The sequence below is a fragment of the Dromiciops gliroides genome, chromosome 6 (genome assembly GCF_019393635.1).
Source record: "Dromiciops gliroides isolate mDroGli1 chromosome 6, mDroGli1.pri, whole genome shotgun sequence".
In the NCBI taxonomy this organism is placed as follows: Eukaryota; Metazoa; Chordata; class Mammalia; order Microbiotheria; family Microbiotheriidae; genus Dromiciops; species Dromiciops gliroides.
In genome coordinates, this window is record NC_057866.1 from 88,457,373 (window position 1) to 88,473,662 (window position 16,290).

General features: G+C 46.0%; 1 protein-coding gene across 1 annotated transcript in view; it reads left to right on the forward strand.

Moving 5' to 3' along the window:
* Window positions 1–16,290, forward strand: part of MAN2B2 (mannosidase alpha class 2B member 2) — a 75,373-nt gene that overhangs the window by 26,735 nt on the left and 32,348 nt on the right. The window contains 3 exon segments of the mRNA XM_043973233.1: window positions 8,913–9,090; window positions 11,497–11,695; window positions 13,699–13,889. Coding sequence (XP_043829168.1) covers window positions 8,913–9,090; window positions 11,497–11,695; window positions 13,699–13,889 — 568 coding nt within the window.

Below are 16,290 nucleotides of genomic sequence, written 5' to 3' on the forward strand. Positions count from 1 at the left end.
CATTATGCCGAGTGCTGAGGATACAAGGAAAGACAGACACCCTGAAGGAGGACACATTTCAAAGGGGGAGAAATTTATCATTTGAGGATAAATGAGATAATATTTGTAAAGCTCTTTGTAAACCTTAAAGCACTATCTAAATTGTACAGAATTGATTGTGATTTGGGGTTTCTGTGACCCCATCTTTGGCTGGGATTGGAGGCTAGTAGTTGTTGGTTCTTACTATTACTACTACTCCATGTAAAGTACACACAGAGTAGATCGAAGGTAGCACTAGGAAGATCCTAGCCGCCAGGGCTCCTGGGAGACGCCTCCAGACGCAGAATGGGGTATTTGAGCTGAGTCTTGAAGGAAGCCAGTGTTTCTCGGTGTGTGGCTGAGCAGGGAGATTATTCTAAGCCTGGGGGAGAGCTCTGGCATTGGCACAGAGACTGAGCACCATTATGCGTAAGGAATATAGGCCATTCTGCCTGGATCGCAGAGCAGGGGGAAGGAAGGAAGACTGCAAGAAAACTAGGAAGGGGGGCAGCTAGGTGGCGCAGTGGATAGAGCACCGGCCCTGGAGTCAGGAGTACCTGAGTTCAAATCCGGCTTCAGACATTTAACACTTACTAGCTGTGTGACCCTGGGCAAGTCACTTAACCCCAATTGCCTCACTAAAAAAAAAAAAATTAAAAGAAAACTAGGAAGGTAGGAGAAGGGCCAGGTGGTGGAGAGCCTTAAACTTCAAGTAAGATTGGGGGCAGCCAGGTGGCCCAGTGGATAAAACACCGGCCCTGGAGTCAGGAGGACCTGAGTTCAAATCAGGCCTCAGACACTTAACACTTAGTAGCTGTGTGGCCCTGGGTAGGTCACTTAACCTTCATTGCCCCTCAAAAAAAAAAAAGCTAAATAAATAAATTTCAAGTAAGATTAACCAAGCACTTTCTCTGCAGCAACTCTGGGAGATGGATAGTCAGAAGGGTGTTAACCCCATTTTTCATATGAACAAACTGATGTATAATAATCCCAGTCCTGATGACCTGTCACAGTTGTTGTGTAGCTCAGATGACCTAATGAATGTGAAACCATAGTTATAGCTGGAATGTTCCATGCTGGTATAATGTGATCAAGCAGCAAGAAATTATGAAGTGCTTACTGTGTGCCAGTAAGGAATACCACGGTAATTATTAGGGATACAAAAATGAAACTGTCCCTTCCTCCCCTCAAGAGGGGGAGACACTATACATGCATACTTACACATACATGTGTTTGCATTATGTATGTGTATATATACATACACCATTATTGTATATGTGAAAACATACACGTGTATTGTGTGTAATGCATGTATATATACATACACAGAAACACATATATTGAACCTAGAAGTAATATGGAGTCATTGGAATTTATTGAGCTAGAAAGTGATGTGGTCAGACCCACCATTAAATAGTATCATTTTGGCAGCTGTTGTTGGAGGTGAGAGACCTAAGGCATAGGTTCTGATTAGAAAGTTGTCCCATAGTTCAAGCAGAATGTGATAAGGGCCTGACTTCTGATGGAGAAGTAGAGAAGAAGCAGCCATTTTGGCTAATGTTTAGCTATCCCCCTCTCTCCTCTCCTTCCCTTCTTCCTTTCCTCTTCACTTCTTTCCCTTCTTCACTCCCTTTCTGCCACAAACATTAAGTGCCCCTTCTTTGCAGAGCAGTATGATGAATCCTGAGAGAGGGAGAGAAAAAATGGGTTACCCACTGTTAATGGTTGCAGAACCATGGGCAAGTCACTTAACCTTTTATCAGTTTCCTTATCTGAAAAATGGGGATAATAACCTCTGCTTTGACCACTTCTAGGATTATCGTGAGGCTCAGATGAAATAGAGTATATGAAAACACCTTCTAATGTGTATTGTTCTCTCCTAATGTAATATGGCATGATGATGATGACAAAGATATCCGCCTACGAAAGAATGTGAAGAGCTTTCCTAGTGATTTTCTAGAATGTTGCTCTTGACATGCCAAGGAGGAAGACATCTGCTGTTTTAATAGTCCTCCACCCATCGGGTGACCCCTTTTAATTGGATTATGCCTTAGCAACTGACTATTGCCAGCCTCCACCTCTCCCATTGGACTCCAGCCTGTAGAGCTGCCTGAAAATTGTTTCCTAGAGACCAAGATGGTTTTAAGCAAAGTGTTTCTTCTCCATTAAGCCATCTCCTAGAAACCCGGACTTGAGTCTGTCCAAGCCCATCGCGGGGCTGCTTGGCTTGGCTTCATGGCATGTGGGTGGTATTGGAGCTGCTGAGAGTTATTCCCAGGCACTTGGGTTCCCAGCTATGAGGAGGAGGCAGCCCTGGACTGGAAAGTGCTGTTTTCCATCGCTGCTTGTGGTCAAGACTAAACGATGTCCTTCTAAAAAAGACTCTGAGCTTTATTGAATTGGATTTAATATTTATGGAGGGCCTGCATGTTCTTGGCACCATTCCAAGAACATCTTGCCTTCACATAGGACTTTGGAGTGCATGTGACCTCTGAGGAGTTTTACAGAGATTGTAGAATACAAAGGGAAAATTCTTTAAACCTTCAACAATACCAAAGCAATGTGGCTGTCATTAGAATAACTCACATTTCCATTGTGTTGGAAAGTTTGTAAAGTGCTTTCATCACAGCCGCCTTAGGGGGCAGGTAGGGTAAGACTCTGGAGGACTAAGTTCTGATCCTGCACTTAATTGGGTGTAAAGCACAGAGTCACAGTGTCCCTGAGCCTCGGGAGTGCCCGTTCTGTCAGAGGAGACAAGACATATAAGCAGAGTCAGCCCTGCATTTCCCATCTCCAAGGACTGTTGAAAGGAAATCCCTGTGTCAGACTGCACCAGAGCTGCCCCTGCTATGTCCGTGGTGCTCCAATGGCAGGGTGGAAGTAGGGCAGGAGATGCAGTATTTCACAGAGATGGGGCCTGGGTCTGGAATTTCATTGGTAAACTCCCCAGTGAGGAGGCACTCTCTACCGGTGCAGGGCAGCACCTTCTGGTACTGGAGAGTAGCTGAGGGCACTCAGAGTTTCAAGAGGTCCTAAGTGACTTGCCCGAGGTGGCACAGTCAGAATGTGTCAGAGGCAGGACCGGAACCCAGCTTTTCTGCGTCCAAGGCTGCCTCCATCCACTTACCATGTTTCCTTTCTCACAGTCTTATGGTACTTTCTTAATAATAACTTCTAACATTGACATAGCAGACACAGTGCCCTCCTAACAAGCCAGTGAGGTCGGCAGATTAAAATGTTACTAGGCGGGGCAGCTGGATGGCACAGTGGATAGAGCACCGGCCCTGGAGTCAGGAGTACCTGAGTTGAAATCCGGCCTCAGACACTTAACACTTACTAGCTGTGTGACCCTAGGCAAGTCACTTAACCCCAATTGCCTCACTAAAAAAAAAAAAAATGTTACTAGGCCTGTTTTACAGAGGAAACTAAGGTCAAATGGTAAGTGGCTTGTCAGTGGGCATGTAGTTAGTGAGTGGCAGGCCCACATCTTCTACTCCAGACCCGGCTTACTCCATCCTTATTCTTTCCCCAGCAAACCAGCCATATTTGTGTTACAGAACTAAAGAAATGGGAGCGCGTGGCTTTTGTCAGCACTAGAGGCTCAGGTGTTCTCTCCTGAGATATTCATATTGCCCAGTGCCACAAGTGGTCCTCTCTGGAGTGAGAAGGCTAGGCTCCAACCCCTCAAATGCCAATTCTGAATATTTGTGTGTATGTATGTATGTATGTGTGTGTATATATGCATGTGTGTGTGTGTACACATACACACATGCACACGCTCACCTATAGGCATGCATTTCCTATGTTTCTCCTATAGAAGAAAGCTCAGTAGCTAAAGGCCACTTTATCCCCACTGAGCTGAGAGGAGATGCTGCTATTTTCCATGAAAGGGAAATTTCTCCCAACTTTTCCCCATTTGGCAACCTGCAGTTTGCTTTTTTTTGTTTGTTTGTTAAATTCCACTCCTGCTGTGGACTGCTCTCTTCTATAATTCTTTTTTTTTCTTTTCTCTGCTGTAATTCTGCAGGGCCTTCAGGGCAGGAGGCAAAGCAGCTCTCTCATAAATGGAGGTTTTCTGTTCTGTCTGTTCAGCACCTTGGGAAGTGAGTTTGGAGGCTTTGTTAGGTAAAACGGATTAAATGTGGCCAGAAAGACAGCTCTGCTGTCAGCTGACTTCTGGTCCCAAATGATAGTTTGCTTTCATTGATGGAATATGAGCAGCGTCTTTGCTTTCTGTTTTACTAGTGGTTTTATTTGGCTTTGAAGAGAATCTATCCAGGACCTGTTACTGTAGGAGACCTTGGAAACCTTGAATTTAGAGCTTAGACACCAGCTAGTGCAACTTGCTAATTTTACAGTGGAGGATTCTGAGATCCAGCAAAAAGTGGCATCAGACTTAGGATTTATTGCTGAAAGGGATCTCAGAAATTTTCTAGTAATAGTAATTAATAATAAGTAGGGGGCAGCTAGGTGGCGCAGTGGATAAAGCACCGGCCCTGTATTCAGGAGGACCTGAGTTCAAATCCGACCTCAGACACTTGACACTTACTAGCTGTGTGACCCTGGGCAAGTCACTTAACCCCAATTGCCTCACCAAAAAAAAAAAAAAATTAAATAAAAATAATAATAAGTAGTAGTGGTAGTAGTGTTGGTAACAGTAGTGGTGGTGGTGGTAGTAGTATGTATGTATATATGTATGTATGTAGTGCTTTAAGGCTTACAAATCACTTTATAAGTATTTCATTTGATCCTCACAACAACCCTGGGACTATTATTATCCCCATTATACAAATGAAGAAACTGAGGCAGACAGTGATTGTGACTTGCTCAAAGTTGTATAGCTAGCAAGTATCTGAAGCAGAATTTGAACTCAGGTCTTCCTGACTCCATGTCCATGGTCTATGTACTGTACCACCTTGATAAAAATATTAAGGCCTTTAGAGGTAGAATAACCTACCTAAAGTCACACTTTAGAAGTGTTAGAATCAGAATTCCATCTCAAGTACTCTGGCTCCAGTACCCAAAGCTGTTTTCTTTAAGAATTAGTACCAGAGAATAGAATCACAGAATTGGAGGTGACCTCTTCTCTAACCCCCTTATTTTTGGTTGGAGCAGTTGGGGAAATGGCTTGTCCATGGGCATGCTGCTAGTGTCAGAGGCAGGACCTAAACTCAGTTCTTCTGACTCCAGACGCATCTTCTTTCTAGAACATAGGTTCTTTTTTTTAAAATTTTTTTGGTGGGGCAATAAGGGTTAAGTGACTTGTCCAGGGTCACACAGCTAGTAAGGGTCAAGTGTCTGAGGCCGAATCCAGGAATGGTGCTTTATCCACTTTGCCACCTAACTGCCTCACGAATAACACAAGTTTTTAATCAACGTCCTGATTAAGTAAGTGCATTAATGTTTGTAAAACCCAATGCCTGGCACATATTAGGTGGTATATAAATTATTATCCCTTCCCCTTCTCAGAATAGTGTTTTTCAATGTGTAATACAAAATACATAGTATTGCAAAGGAAACCAATTACATTGAAATTTTGATATATTAAAGTATTTCAAAAGCCAAGTTTATGGACTAGAACATAGTACACAGATTCTTGGAACTAGTGGGGACCTTAAAATATAGTCTGTTTGAGCTGGAAGAAGCCTTGGAGCATAGAAGAGTGATTGTTAGGGCTGGCTCATAGATTTATGAGTCCAGCTATAGATAGATAATCCACCCCTCTCATTTTATAGTCGCAAAAACACCTAAGGCTCAGAGAGGGAAAGGAACTGGCCCGAAGGCGCACAGATAGTTGGTCATGAGTCTTAGAATTGAAAGGGACCTTCAAAGTCTCAGAAATTTCGATTTAGGACGAGAACCTGCTCTTCCTGACTCCCAGTCCATGGCCTTGTCCTCTGGCCCACTCTTAATCCCTTGTGTGTCTAAAAGGATAGCAGAAAGCAAGGGATAACTTGCTCTCTAGTAAATGAAACTTGATCATTTGAAGAGAAATATCAGTCTCAATATCTACTGGTGTTCCCCTTGATTAAAAGCTAATGGACCAGCTTAATGTCCTGTAGGAGCATCGTGGGAAAATCCCCCAGGCATTCCTGTGCTGCTGCTGTGCTTAAGGTATGAGAGAGATCATGAGGCCTCCATACCCTGATTTTTAAAATAATAACAGCCTGTGTTTATAAAGTGCTTAATGCTTCTCAAAACATTTTCCTATCCATTATGTCTCATTCGAGCCTCACAGTGACCCGAGCTGCCTTTATACTGGGGCAGGGCCAGGAGCAACACAGGCTGCAGGGGTACGGCCCTAGTTCAGTTTGTATTCTCTCCACTTGACAGATTGGGACATTGAAGGTCAGAGAAGTAATGGCAGAAACCCAAGGTCATTCAGTCAGTGTCAGAGCTGGGACTTCTGCTGGGAGGAGTAAGAGCCTACACCACATACCCACACTCACTCTTTCTCTCTCTCTCTGTCTCTCTGTCTTTCTCTCTTTGTGTCTCTCTCTGTCTCTCCCTCTGTCTCTATCTCTGTCTCTGTCTCTCTCTCTGTGTCTGTCTGTGTGTCTCCCTCCTCCTCCCTCCTTCTCTCCCTCCAGCAGCATAAGTGGAAAGAGCAATAACATACCAAAAAAGTCCAAAGTAAATGAAACTTAATTATAAAGATTGAGCAGGCCATGAATGAAGAGATATGAGAAGGGACCCTGACCAACCCCTTCCTGGAGGTGGGAGGTCCACAGCTGTTACATATTTATTACACGTATTTTGGGACCTTTTCAACTAATGATCAGTTGTGCTGACTTTTCTTTTCCTTCCTAAAAAATACTTTTCATCATATGAGATGGTTCTCTCTGGCAGAGGGAGTGAGAGGGGCACATGGGAAAGGTGTGGTGATGTAAGAATCAGAAAATATCAATATAAACTTTAAAATATAAAAAGGCTCCTGAGGCCAGGGACATTCAGTGTCTCCCTGTTAGCAACAGGGTAAGGTTCAGACTCAGCCTGGCATCCACAACTTTCTACAGCCTGGCCCCAGCCTCCCTTTCATCCCTGGCATCTTATTTATATGACATATGTAAAAACACTTAGCAAACCTTAAAGTGCATAGACTAATCAGTCATTATCATCATCATTATGGATTGACACATCCTTCTGCTACTCTGCTCAGACCCTCCTCCTGGGCCTGCCCCCCCACCAACAGACTTTGTACAGTCTCTCTGTCTGTCTTCTCCTCTCAGTCCCTATGTCTCTATTTCTGTCTGTCTGTCTGTCTCTCTCTCTCTCTCTCATACACACACACACACAGACATACTCCTCGTTGCCTTTGTTCAAGATGTTTCATGGTTCACAGATGCCCTCCAAGCTTACTCCTCCTTCAGGGTCCAGCTCGAATGCCATCCCTTTGATGGTACCGCCCAAACCCAAGATGATGCCCTGAGTCTTCATGATGATCATTGTAGCCAGCAGCACAGCCAGGATTCTAACCCAGGTCCTTGGCTCCATAGCCTACACTCTTTCACTGCACTAATTTGCTTCTTTACTTGGCCTAGATTACTTTGCATTGTTACTTATCTCTTTTTATTCCCCTTGGTGGTAGTAATAGTAATTAACATAATAGCTCACATTTGTCTGATTTGTGAAGTGTTTCCATTACGATCCCCTCTCGGAGTAGCTGGAACAAGTGTCTTGCTCCCATTTATAGACAAATAATCTGAGTCCCAGAGCACTTAGATGACTTGCCTGAGGTCGCAGAGCTAGTGAAGGGCAGATCTGGCATTTAAACGCAGGTTTTCTGACTAGAAATCCAGCACTTTTCCCGAGCTGTCCCAAGCCTCCGGGTGGAAGCAGCGACGCCTTCAGCTTCCTCACATCCCTCTCATACTGTAGGTCCTCAGTCAGTGTTCACTCTTTGGTCAGAGGCTTTTCCAGCAGCCAGAGTAGCTGACCCCCAGCGACTGCTCCCACTCCTTGTGTCAGGATAGGCAGAGAGGCTGTGGAGCCCAGTGCTTGGAGTACCAGGCTGGGATTCTGGGCTTCAAATTCCACCTGGATCACTTCATACAAACAGCATTCGTTAGGGGTCACTTAGGTGCCAGGGACCTAATGGGAGGCCAATGGGATAAAAAGAGCTGGGTGACCCTGGGCAAGTCATCTAACCTCCCTGTACCTCTGCTACCTAATTTGTCAAAAGGGCATAAAGAATACCTACCTCCCCTGGTTTTTGTAGGGACCAACTGAGAGTGTGCATGTAAAGAGCTTGGTGAACTTCATAAATCACTCAGTGATCAGTCAGTAAACATTTATTGACTGCCCACTATGTGCACAGCACCTAGTACCTGCTATGTGCAGCTGTGGCTCAGTGGATAGAGCACTGGGCCTGGAGTCAGGAAGACCTGAGTTCAAATCTGGCTTGAGATACTTACTAGCTGGGTGACCCTGGGCAAGTCACTTAACCTCCATTCACCTTAGTTTCCTCAGCAATAAAATGGGGATGATAATAATACCACCTACCTCCCAGGGTTGTTGTGAGGACCTAATGAGGCAGTATTTGTAAAGCGCTTGGCACAGTGCCTGGCATAGAGCATGCACTATGTAACTGTGAGCTGTTATTATCATCATCATTATTATTATGTGTCAGACACTGGGATAAACATGAGGTGTTATTGTTGGCCATGAGAGGCAGCGCGGGTAAGTGGAAAGGAAGCAGGACGTAAGAGGCAGAAGACCCAGGCTTAAGTCGTAGCTCTGATCCTGGGGCACAGCTTAGCTGATCTGTTAAATGGGAAAAATCATATCTTCCCTCTGTCCCTCCAGGGTTTCCTGGGAGGGAACAGCGGTTGTGATAGAGACATGGGTTGGTTTTCTGAGGGTTAACAAACCACAACTGTCTGTTTGCTCCTCAGGTCGGGCTTTTATTGGAATGGAGTTGCGGTTTTCCCCAACCCTCCACAAGATGGTGTTTACCCCAACATGAGTGTGCCAGTGACAGATGCCAGTCTCCACCTCTATGCACAAACCATGGTGGACAACATCAAGAAGAGGGCAGCCTGGTTCAGGACCCAGGATGTGCTGTGGCCTTGGGTAAGGGGGCTGGAGTCTGAATCTGGGGAGCTACAGAGACAACACGATGGAGAGGAAAACAACTCTGGGCTTAGAATAGAAAGCTCTACCTCTGTTTAGGCTTTTATTGGCTGTTCGATTTTGGGTGAATTATTTGATCTCTGCATTTCCTCATCTGTCAAATGGAGATAACAATATTTGTTGTACCTACTTTGTGGGATGGTTGGAAGGATCAAGTGAGATCATCAAGTTTTCCGTATTTCCTGACCTTCGTTCCTCCCTCCCTCCTTCCCTTCCTTTCCCTTTCCCTTGTCTTTACCCTTCCCTTCCCCGTATCCCCTTCCCTTCCACTTCCTTTTCTTCCTCTTTCCTCCTTCCTTCCCATCTCCTTTCCCTCCTTCTTTCCTTCCCTCCTCTCTTTTCTCCGAGTTTAGGATTGCAAGGATTATTATTTCCCACTCCATCGATGAGGGATCTTGGGCCCCAAAAGATAAAGTGACTAAGGTCACTGAGCTGGAATTTGAATCCAGATCTCTTGCTACTCTTTCCATGCTGGAACAGTGATAGCCTAGGCATTGACTAGAAAGCCCCTGAGGAGGATGCACTTTGGCTTCAAGAAGGGGAAACATTACAGTCACTGGTGGCACAGGGAGCTGGGCAGGCACTTGTCTTCAGGGACCCTGGGAATTCATTAACCAGGAGGCTCATAAAGGGCTGTATTCTGAGTGCTCTGACCAACCACTGGAAACTTCCTTATTCCTCATGAAGGAACATTGGAATTGCCTCCTTAGAAGTGGGGGGTTATGGTTTGGTGGTTGCCCATCCATTTGGAAAAATGATACCTGCAAGGTGCCAGGAGCTTTTTGTTGTTTTAAATGCAGTTTTATTCAGAGCTTCGCTCATAACAGCCTTGGGTAGGGAGGGGGAGCGCAGGTGGTATTGTCTGCATTTCACAGATGAGAAGAAGCAGGAGAAACAAGTGGCTCAGCTGCTGAGTGACAGAGCTTGGCTTGAAACCCAGCTCCTCTAGGCCAGACTCTGGCCTCATTATGTTTCCTGAAGCTAGTACGACAGTCGATGGTGGCCTTCGACCCCGAGATGTTGCATTTCCATGGGGCATTGGACTAGGATAAAGATCCTTATGGTCTCTTCCATCTCTAACATTCCGTATGGAGGCCTCTTCCATCTCTGATGTCATGTTCAAAGCTCTCCTCCAACTCTAACATTCTGTGTTCTAAGGCCCCCTCCATTAAAACAATCTGTGTTCCATTCCATTCCCTAATGTTCCCAGGCCCTTCAGCTCTAAAATTCTACCCTTTGTGTTTTAAAGTTGCTAACAATCTGTTATTCAAAAAAAGGGAAGAGGGAAGAAAAGCCCCGTAAGGGCTACATTAGTAGGATGCTTTATTAGCAGACATTCTGATCTCTTCACTAACAGGTCCACTCCAGCCATTCATTTTCAGTGACCTTAAGCAACTCGCCTCCTCTGTCACTTTGTTATTGTTTACAATGGCAGCAATAAGAACACTTCTCAATTGGCAGGGTACAAAGCGCTTTCTCCTGTGATCTCATTCAGGGCTCACGCCTTGTAAAGGGGGTTGGGCAGGCATTAGTATCCCCATTTTGCCAGTAAGGACATTGAGGTCCAGAGAAGGGGAAGCATCTGCCCAGGGGGCGCAATTAGGGGCAGAGCCAGGACTAGAATCCAGGTTGTCGGATTTCTCAGTCCAGAGATCTTCGCTCTCTAGCGCATTGCTTCCTTAAGGTCATCAGCAGTGTCAGTTCATTCTGCATCATGAGGTTGTGGGAGATGATGACCTTCTGTGACTGGGTGCCCTTGGCGTAACTACCATGATGTGGCAAGGCTGTGCAGTCATCCAAGCCTAAACATGGTGTCTCAGGGTCCCCTCTGGACACTGGGATCCACACAAGACAGGCAGATCACTCCATATGACCTTCCGGATATTCAGAGAACCTGCCGTTCCATCATCTCATGTCCTACCATGTCCAGAACATGCTCTGTCCTCGCTGCCTCTTAGCCTTCTTCTTCAAGGGCTCAGCTCACATGGTGCCTTTTACAAGAGAAGGTCTTTCTTGACTCTTCTCTCTCCCCCCACCAAGTTGTTAGGGCTTCCCCCTTACCCAAATCTTCTTAGATTCACTTACCTGTCTGTGCACGTGTTGTATCTTAGGCCAGATCATGACCGCATTGTGGTAGATTTTGGGGGCTCACCATTGACTGTAGAGATAATGATGTGACCACAAATAGACCTTGCATAGATCTTCACGGCCCTTAGGGAGAGGAGCTGTTGTACAGATAAGATAGAGAGGCTGAGTGAGTTACCCCCCAGCACGGGCTAGCTCTGGCCAGAGCCCGGGTCTCCTCGTTTCCAGTGCCATACTTTCCTCTCTGTTTGTGAATTGCAGGGTTGTGACAAGCAGTTCTTTAACTCATCCGTCCAGTTTGCCAACATGGATCCGTTGCTAGCCTATATTAATAACCACTCCGAGGAGTTTGGGGTCACTGTGGAATATGCCACTGTGGGCGATTACTTCCGTGCCATTCATGATCGAGATGTCACCTGGAACATACGGAACCAACAGGACTTTCTTCCCTATTCAACAGGTACTTAATCACCTGCTTTCCCCCTCACTTTGGGTTATCCTTAGAAATACCTGGGCTATGTGTGTCTGTCTTACTAGTGACTTGCTTTCAGGGTACTCAGACTTCATCAGAGGCTTCACTGTTTTCAGGTTGCAAAAAAGTGCAGTTTCGGAAGCCTTCGCTAACTGCCTACTGGGCGCAGGGCCCTGGGGGTGCGAGGTGAGAAACAACAACGTCCCAACCTCGAGGTACTTTCCCTGTGACGCTTATGATAAAATTTTTTTTTTTAACCTAAAATCTGTGATTAAATTCTGATGTTTTTTTCTCTCAGAGAACATTCAGAATGTTCCAAAAGAGACCTTGGAACAGACTATAAATCACCAGAGCAGAGAAGGACCTTGGAGATCACGCAGTCAGGATCCCATAATCTGAGCTGTACGGGCTGGAAGGGACCACCCATGCCTGCCCCAGAGTATGGTCTGCATCATATGTAGCCTTTGCTCAAGGTCTCCAGTGAGGGAGGAACTGCTGCCTGCCCAGGCAGCCCGTTCCATTCTTGGGCGTCTTTCTGTGTTAAAAAGTTGTCCCTTAGCTCCAGCCTAAATTCGCCTTCTTACAGTTTCTTGATCCTCGGGGGCCAATTTGAACTCAAAAAGCCTTCCTGGACTCCAGGCCGGCCCTCAGTGCACTGTGGCGCCACCTGGCTGCCTTGGTAAACATTAAGGTGTTTTTAAAAGGTGAGCTGCTTCTGTGTGCTGCTGTAGACCCAGAATCCTAGACTTGGAGCAGGAAGGAACCAAAGAAGTCCAGCCCATTCATCTTTTTTTTTCAGCCCATTCATTTTACAGATGAGGAGTCTAGAGACCAAAGAGGAGAAGTGACTTTCCCAGAGTTACACAGCCAGAGAGGAGAAGTGAGATCTGACTGCCCGCTGTCTAGACGCCAAGTTCTGTGTTCTGTCCACGACTCCATGCCACTTCTCCAAGTGGTCATGGAAGAATCGCAGAATTTGAGAGTTAGAAGGGACCTTACTGGCCATAAGTCCAGCCCACCCACAGAAGGGATCCCCCCATTGACACACCTGATGGGTGGTCATGTGGCCTCTGCTGGGCGACCTCCGGGGAATGCAGCCCAGCACTTCGCCAAGAAGCTGTTCCCTTTGGACAACCCCACTGTTGGGGGGTGGGGGTTCCTGATCTTGACCCTAACTCTGCTTCTTCACGACTTCCACTCATTACTCCTGGCTCTGTCCTCTGAGGCCACATGTACTAAATCTGGTCCTTTTTCTCTTTGGGTGCTTGAAGATGGTCTTCTCTAGGCTAATCACGCCTAGTTCTTTCAATAGTCCTCAGAGACCCGGACTCCCAGCCCTCTTCCATCCTGGTTCTTCTGCTCTGGATGCTTCAGCATATCTGTGTTCTTCTTAAACTATGGTAGTTCCTAGAGGGGTCATATGCGATGACAATGATGATGACTACCCCTGGCAAATGCCTGCTTACTACAGCATGAAGTTTCAAGTGGTTGGGGCACCACCTGGCCAGAAGAAGGATGCGTGCATAATAGATTTTCAGTTTCATGTGCAGTCATTTTTTAAAAATTATACTATGTGGGGGCAGCTAGGTGGCGCAGTAGATAGAGCACTGACCCTGGATTCAGGAGAACCTGAATTCAAATCTGGCCTCAGATACTTGACACTTACTAGCTGTGTGACCCTGGGCCTTGGAAAAAAAAAAAAATGAAAAATTAAACTATGTTATGGAAATGCTTATTTTATCCCATAAATTAAAATAAGATAAAACAAAACAAATTTTGAAAGGAGGAAGTGAACATAGGTGATGTCATATGCAGCCTTGGGGCCCAGCTCTCTCCATCACTAGCTACCAACACAATAAGCAGTTCATGTACTTCTTGGTTTGAGTCAATAGCCTCAGGCACTTGGGGTCCCTGGGCCAAGCCTCAGTGGCCAGCTTAGAGGGGCATCCTTGCTCTTAGTACTAGACTGTTTCTCTACCATTCTTCCTCAGAGCCATTTCAAAGCTGGACTGGATTTTATACTTCCCGTAGCCACCTGAAAGGGACCGCCCGGAGAGCGAGCTCCCTTCTTTACGCCGGAGAGTCCATGTTCACCCAGTACGTTCAGAAGAACCCCCAAGGCCATCTGTCTAAACCCAAGTACTTGGAGCAGCTGCAGCAGCTTCGGTGGGCTGTTTCAGAGGTACAGTGACCTTTTCTCCCTTCCTCAGCTTAGGGTACGATTCCTGATAGCATCATCCACAGCATCTCCATAACAACAGTCTTTGCCCCACTCCTCTTGTCACTTGTGTTTTATCTTGGTGTCGAGGTGACCCTGGTTTCTCAGAGGGGGTGCCAGCAGAAGGCACCCGGGCAGGCCCCCCCACACCAGGGAAGCTTGGAGCACAAGCCCGGGGATCAGCAGCCCACCGGTATCAGACGTGCAGAGGCTCATGTCTGAGCTGGCTCTTGGGGATGAATGTTTTGTCTACAAAGTGTAGTCGGGGTGCCCAGGGGTCATAACCTTTTGGTTTTGGGGGGTTTTTTTTGGTGAGGCAATTGGGGTTAAGTGACTTGCCCAGGGTCACACAGCTAGTAAGTGTTAAGTGTCTGAGGCCGGATTTGAACTCAGGTCCTCCTGATTCCAGGGCCGGTGCTTTATCCACTGCGCCACCTAGCTGCCCCCAGTCATAACCTTTTGTAAGCAATGAAGACCTGCTCAGAGGACCACAAGTATAGAGCTGGCACAGATCCTGGGGCTCACTAGTCCAAACCCCTGATTTTAGAGATGAGGAAACCAGGGACCAGGGAAGTGAGGCGTTTTCCCCAAGATCCCATTGACAATAAATGGCAGAGCCTGGATTCGAATTCGAGTTCTCTGATGCCAGATCCTACCCTCTTTCCTCGACATCACCTTTGAGGGATCTGTGATGTCATAGGTATGGCTCTTTCTTCCCCCTGTAATTATAATAGTAGCAGACATATTTATAGCACTTCAAGGCTTGTAAAACCTTTTCCATGCCATCTCTCATCTGAGAGTCCCAGCAGCCCTCTGAGGCAGGAGGCAAATAGAATCATTATCTACATTTTATGGATGGCGAAACTGAGGGAGGGTAAATGACTTGCCCACAGTCACACAGTTAGCCTATGTCAGAGAGAGAGTTTGAACCCATATTTTGCCAATCCCAAACCTGCCACACTGTAGCATCAAGCCATCTCCCTGCGCACTCTGCTACCTTAGTAATTGGAGGTTTAATGAGTTGCTGTAGCCAAAACAATGTCTCGTCTAGTAGCCAGCTTGGAGAAATATTATCTGAGCAGTGGAAATTATACCTTTTTGCCTGCCTAAAGGGAGGGTGTGAGGAAGGACAGAATGATCTCTCAAGATCCCTTCCACCTCCAAGATGCTTAATTACAGCTGAGTAATAGGTTAATGGCCAACAGTGTCCTAATTGTTCCACTTCCAGGTATTTTGAGGCAGAGTAGCTTCCCAAACCACACCTCCCAATATGCCCATGGTTCCATAGAGTAGATTCCTAGTTCAAGCCCCACAGGTGCTGAGTGGATGTTTTACAATCCCTTTGTTGTATGTTTGCATAATTAGGGTTCTAAATCAGTATTCTTAACCCGTCTTTTAATGTCATGGGTATTTCTAGAAATCTGATGAACTATGGGCTTCTTCACTGAAGTATATTTCAAAATGCATAAAATTACAAAGGCAACCAATTACATTGAAATACAGTGAACAAAACTATTAAAAAACTAAGTTAATAGGGATTGCCATATGGGTGCTGGACTTCGTGGGGACACCCAGTCAGCTTTCAGCTTAGAACTCCCAGCTCAAGCAGTCCACCAGCCTCAGCTTCCCCTGTAGTAGGGGTGACAAGCATGATCCACCATGCCTTCTCCCTAAGATGCAGCAGTATGATATTGCTTAGATAAAACAGAGAGAATGTCCGAGGACACTTCACTTGTGGTTACCATCTGGAGGAATTGCCCTGTCTTTGGGACGGTGTAGATATAAGTATTCCCCAGCCACCACTCCCACCCCCAATACTTCCAATACTTCTTACTTCTTCAAACCTATAAACCCAAGAAGCGACATGGTGTCATGGCATAGAGAGTCATGACAGCGTGGATGTAAGTCCTGCCTCTCACACACGCTGGCTGAGCGACCCTGGGCAACCGCCAAACCTCCCAGTGTCCCCAGCTACCCTCACATTGCAGAGCAGCTGCCTGTCTGCCTTAGTAAAGGGATTTTCCTTATCAGGGAGTCCTCTACAGCAATGAAATTGTAGGCTCTGGATTCAAAAACAATCCCATAAACCTTAAAAACTGGCTCCATCTCTACATCATCCTCCCAGCCACAGGTTCCTACATCCTTCTCCCTTACTCTTGGCCTCTAACCTCCAAGGGCAGAACAGTTAGCAGTAAAGAAGGGTCCACAGTGTTCTTCACATTCAGGAAACACTGGTCTAGAGTCACCTGGGATTAGAGTTAAAGTTCATAGTTAGCCTGAAATTGGCAGGGTCTTTATACCACATAATCTCTCTGTAATGTACTCCAGAATCTATAAAGATTCTTTGAATGCTTGTTCTGGAGGG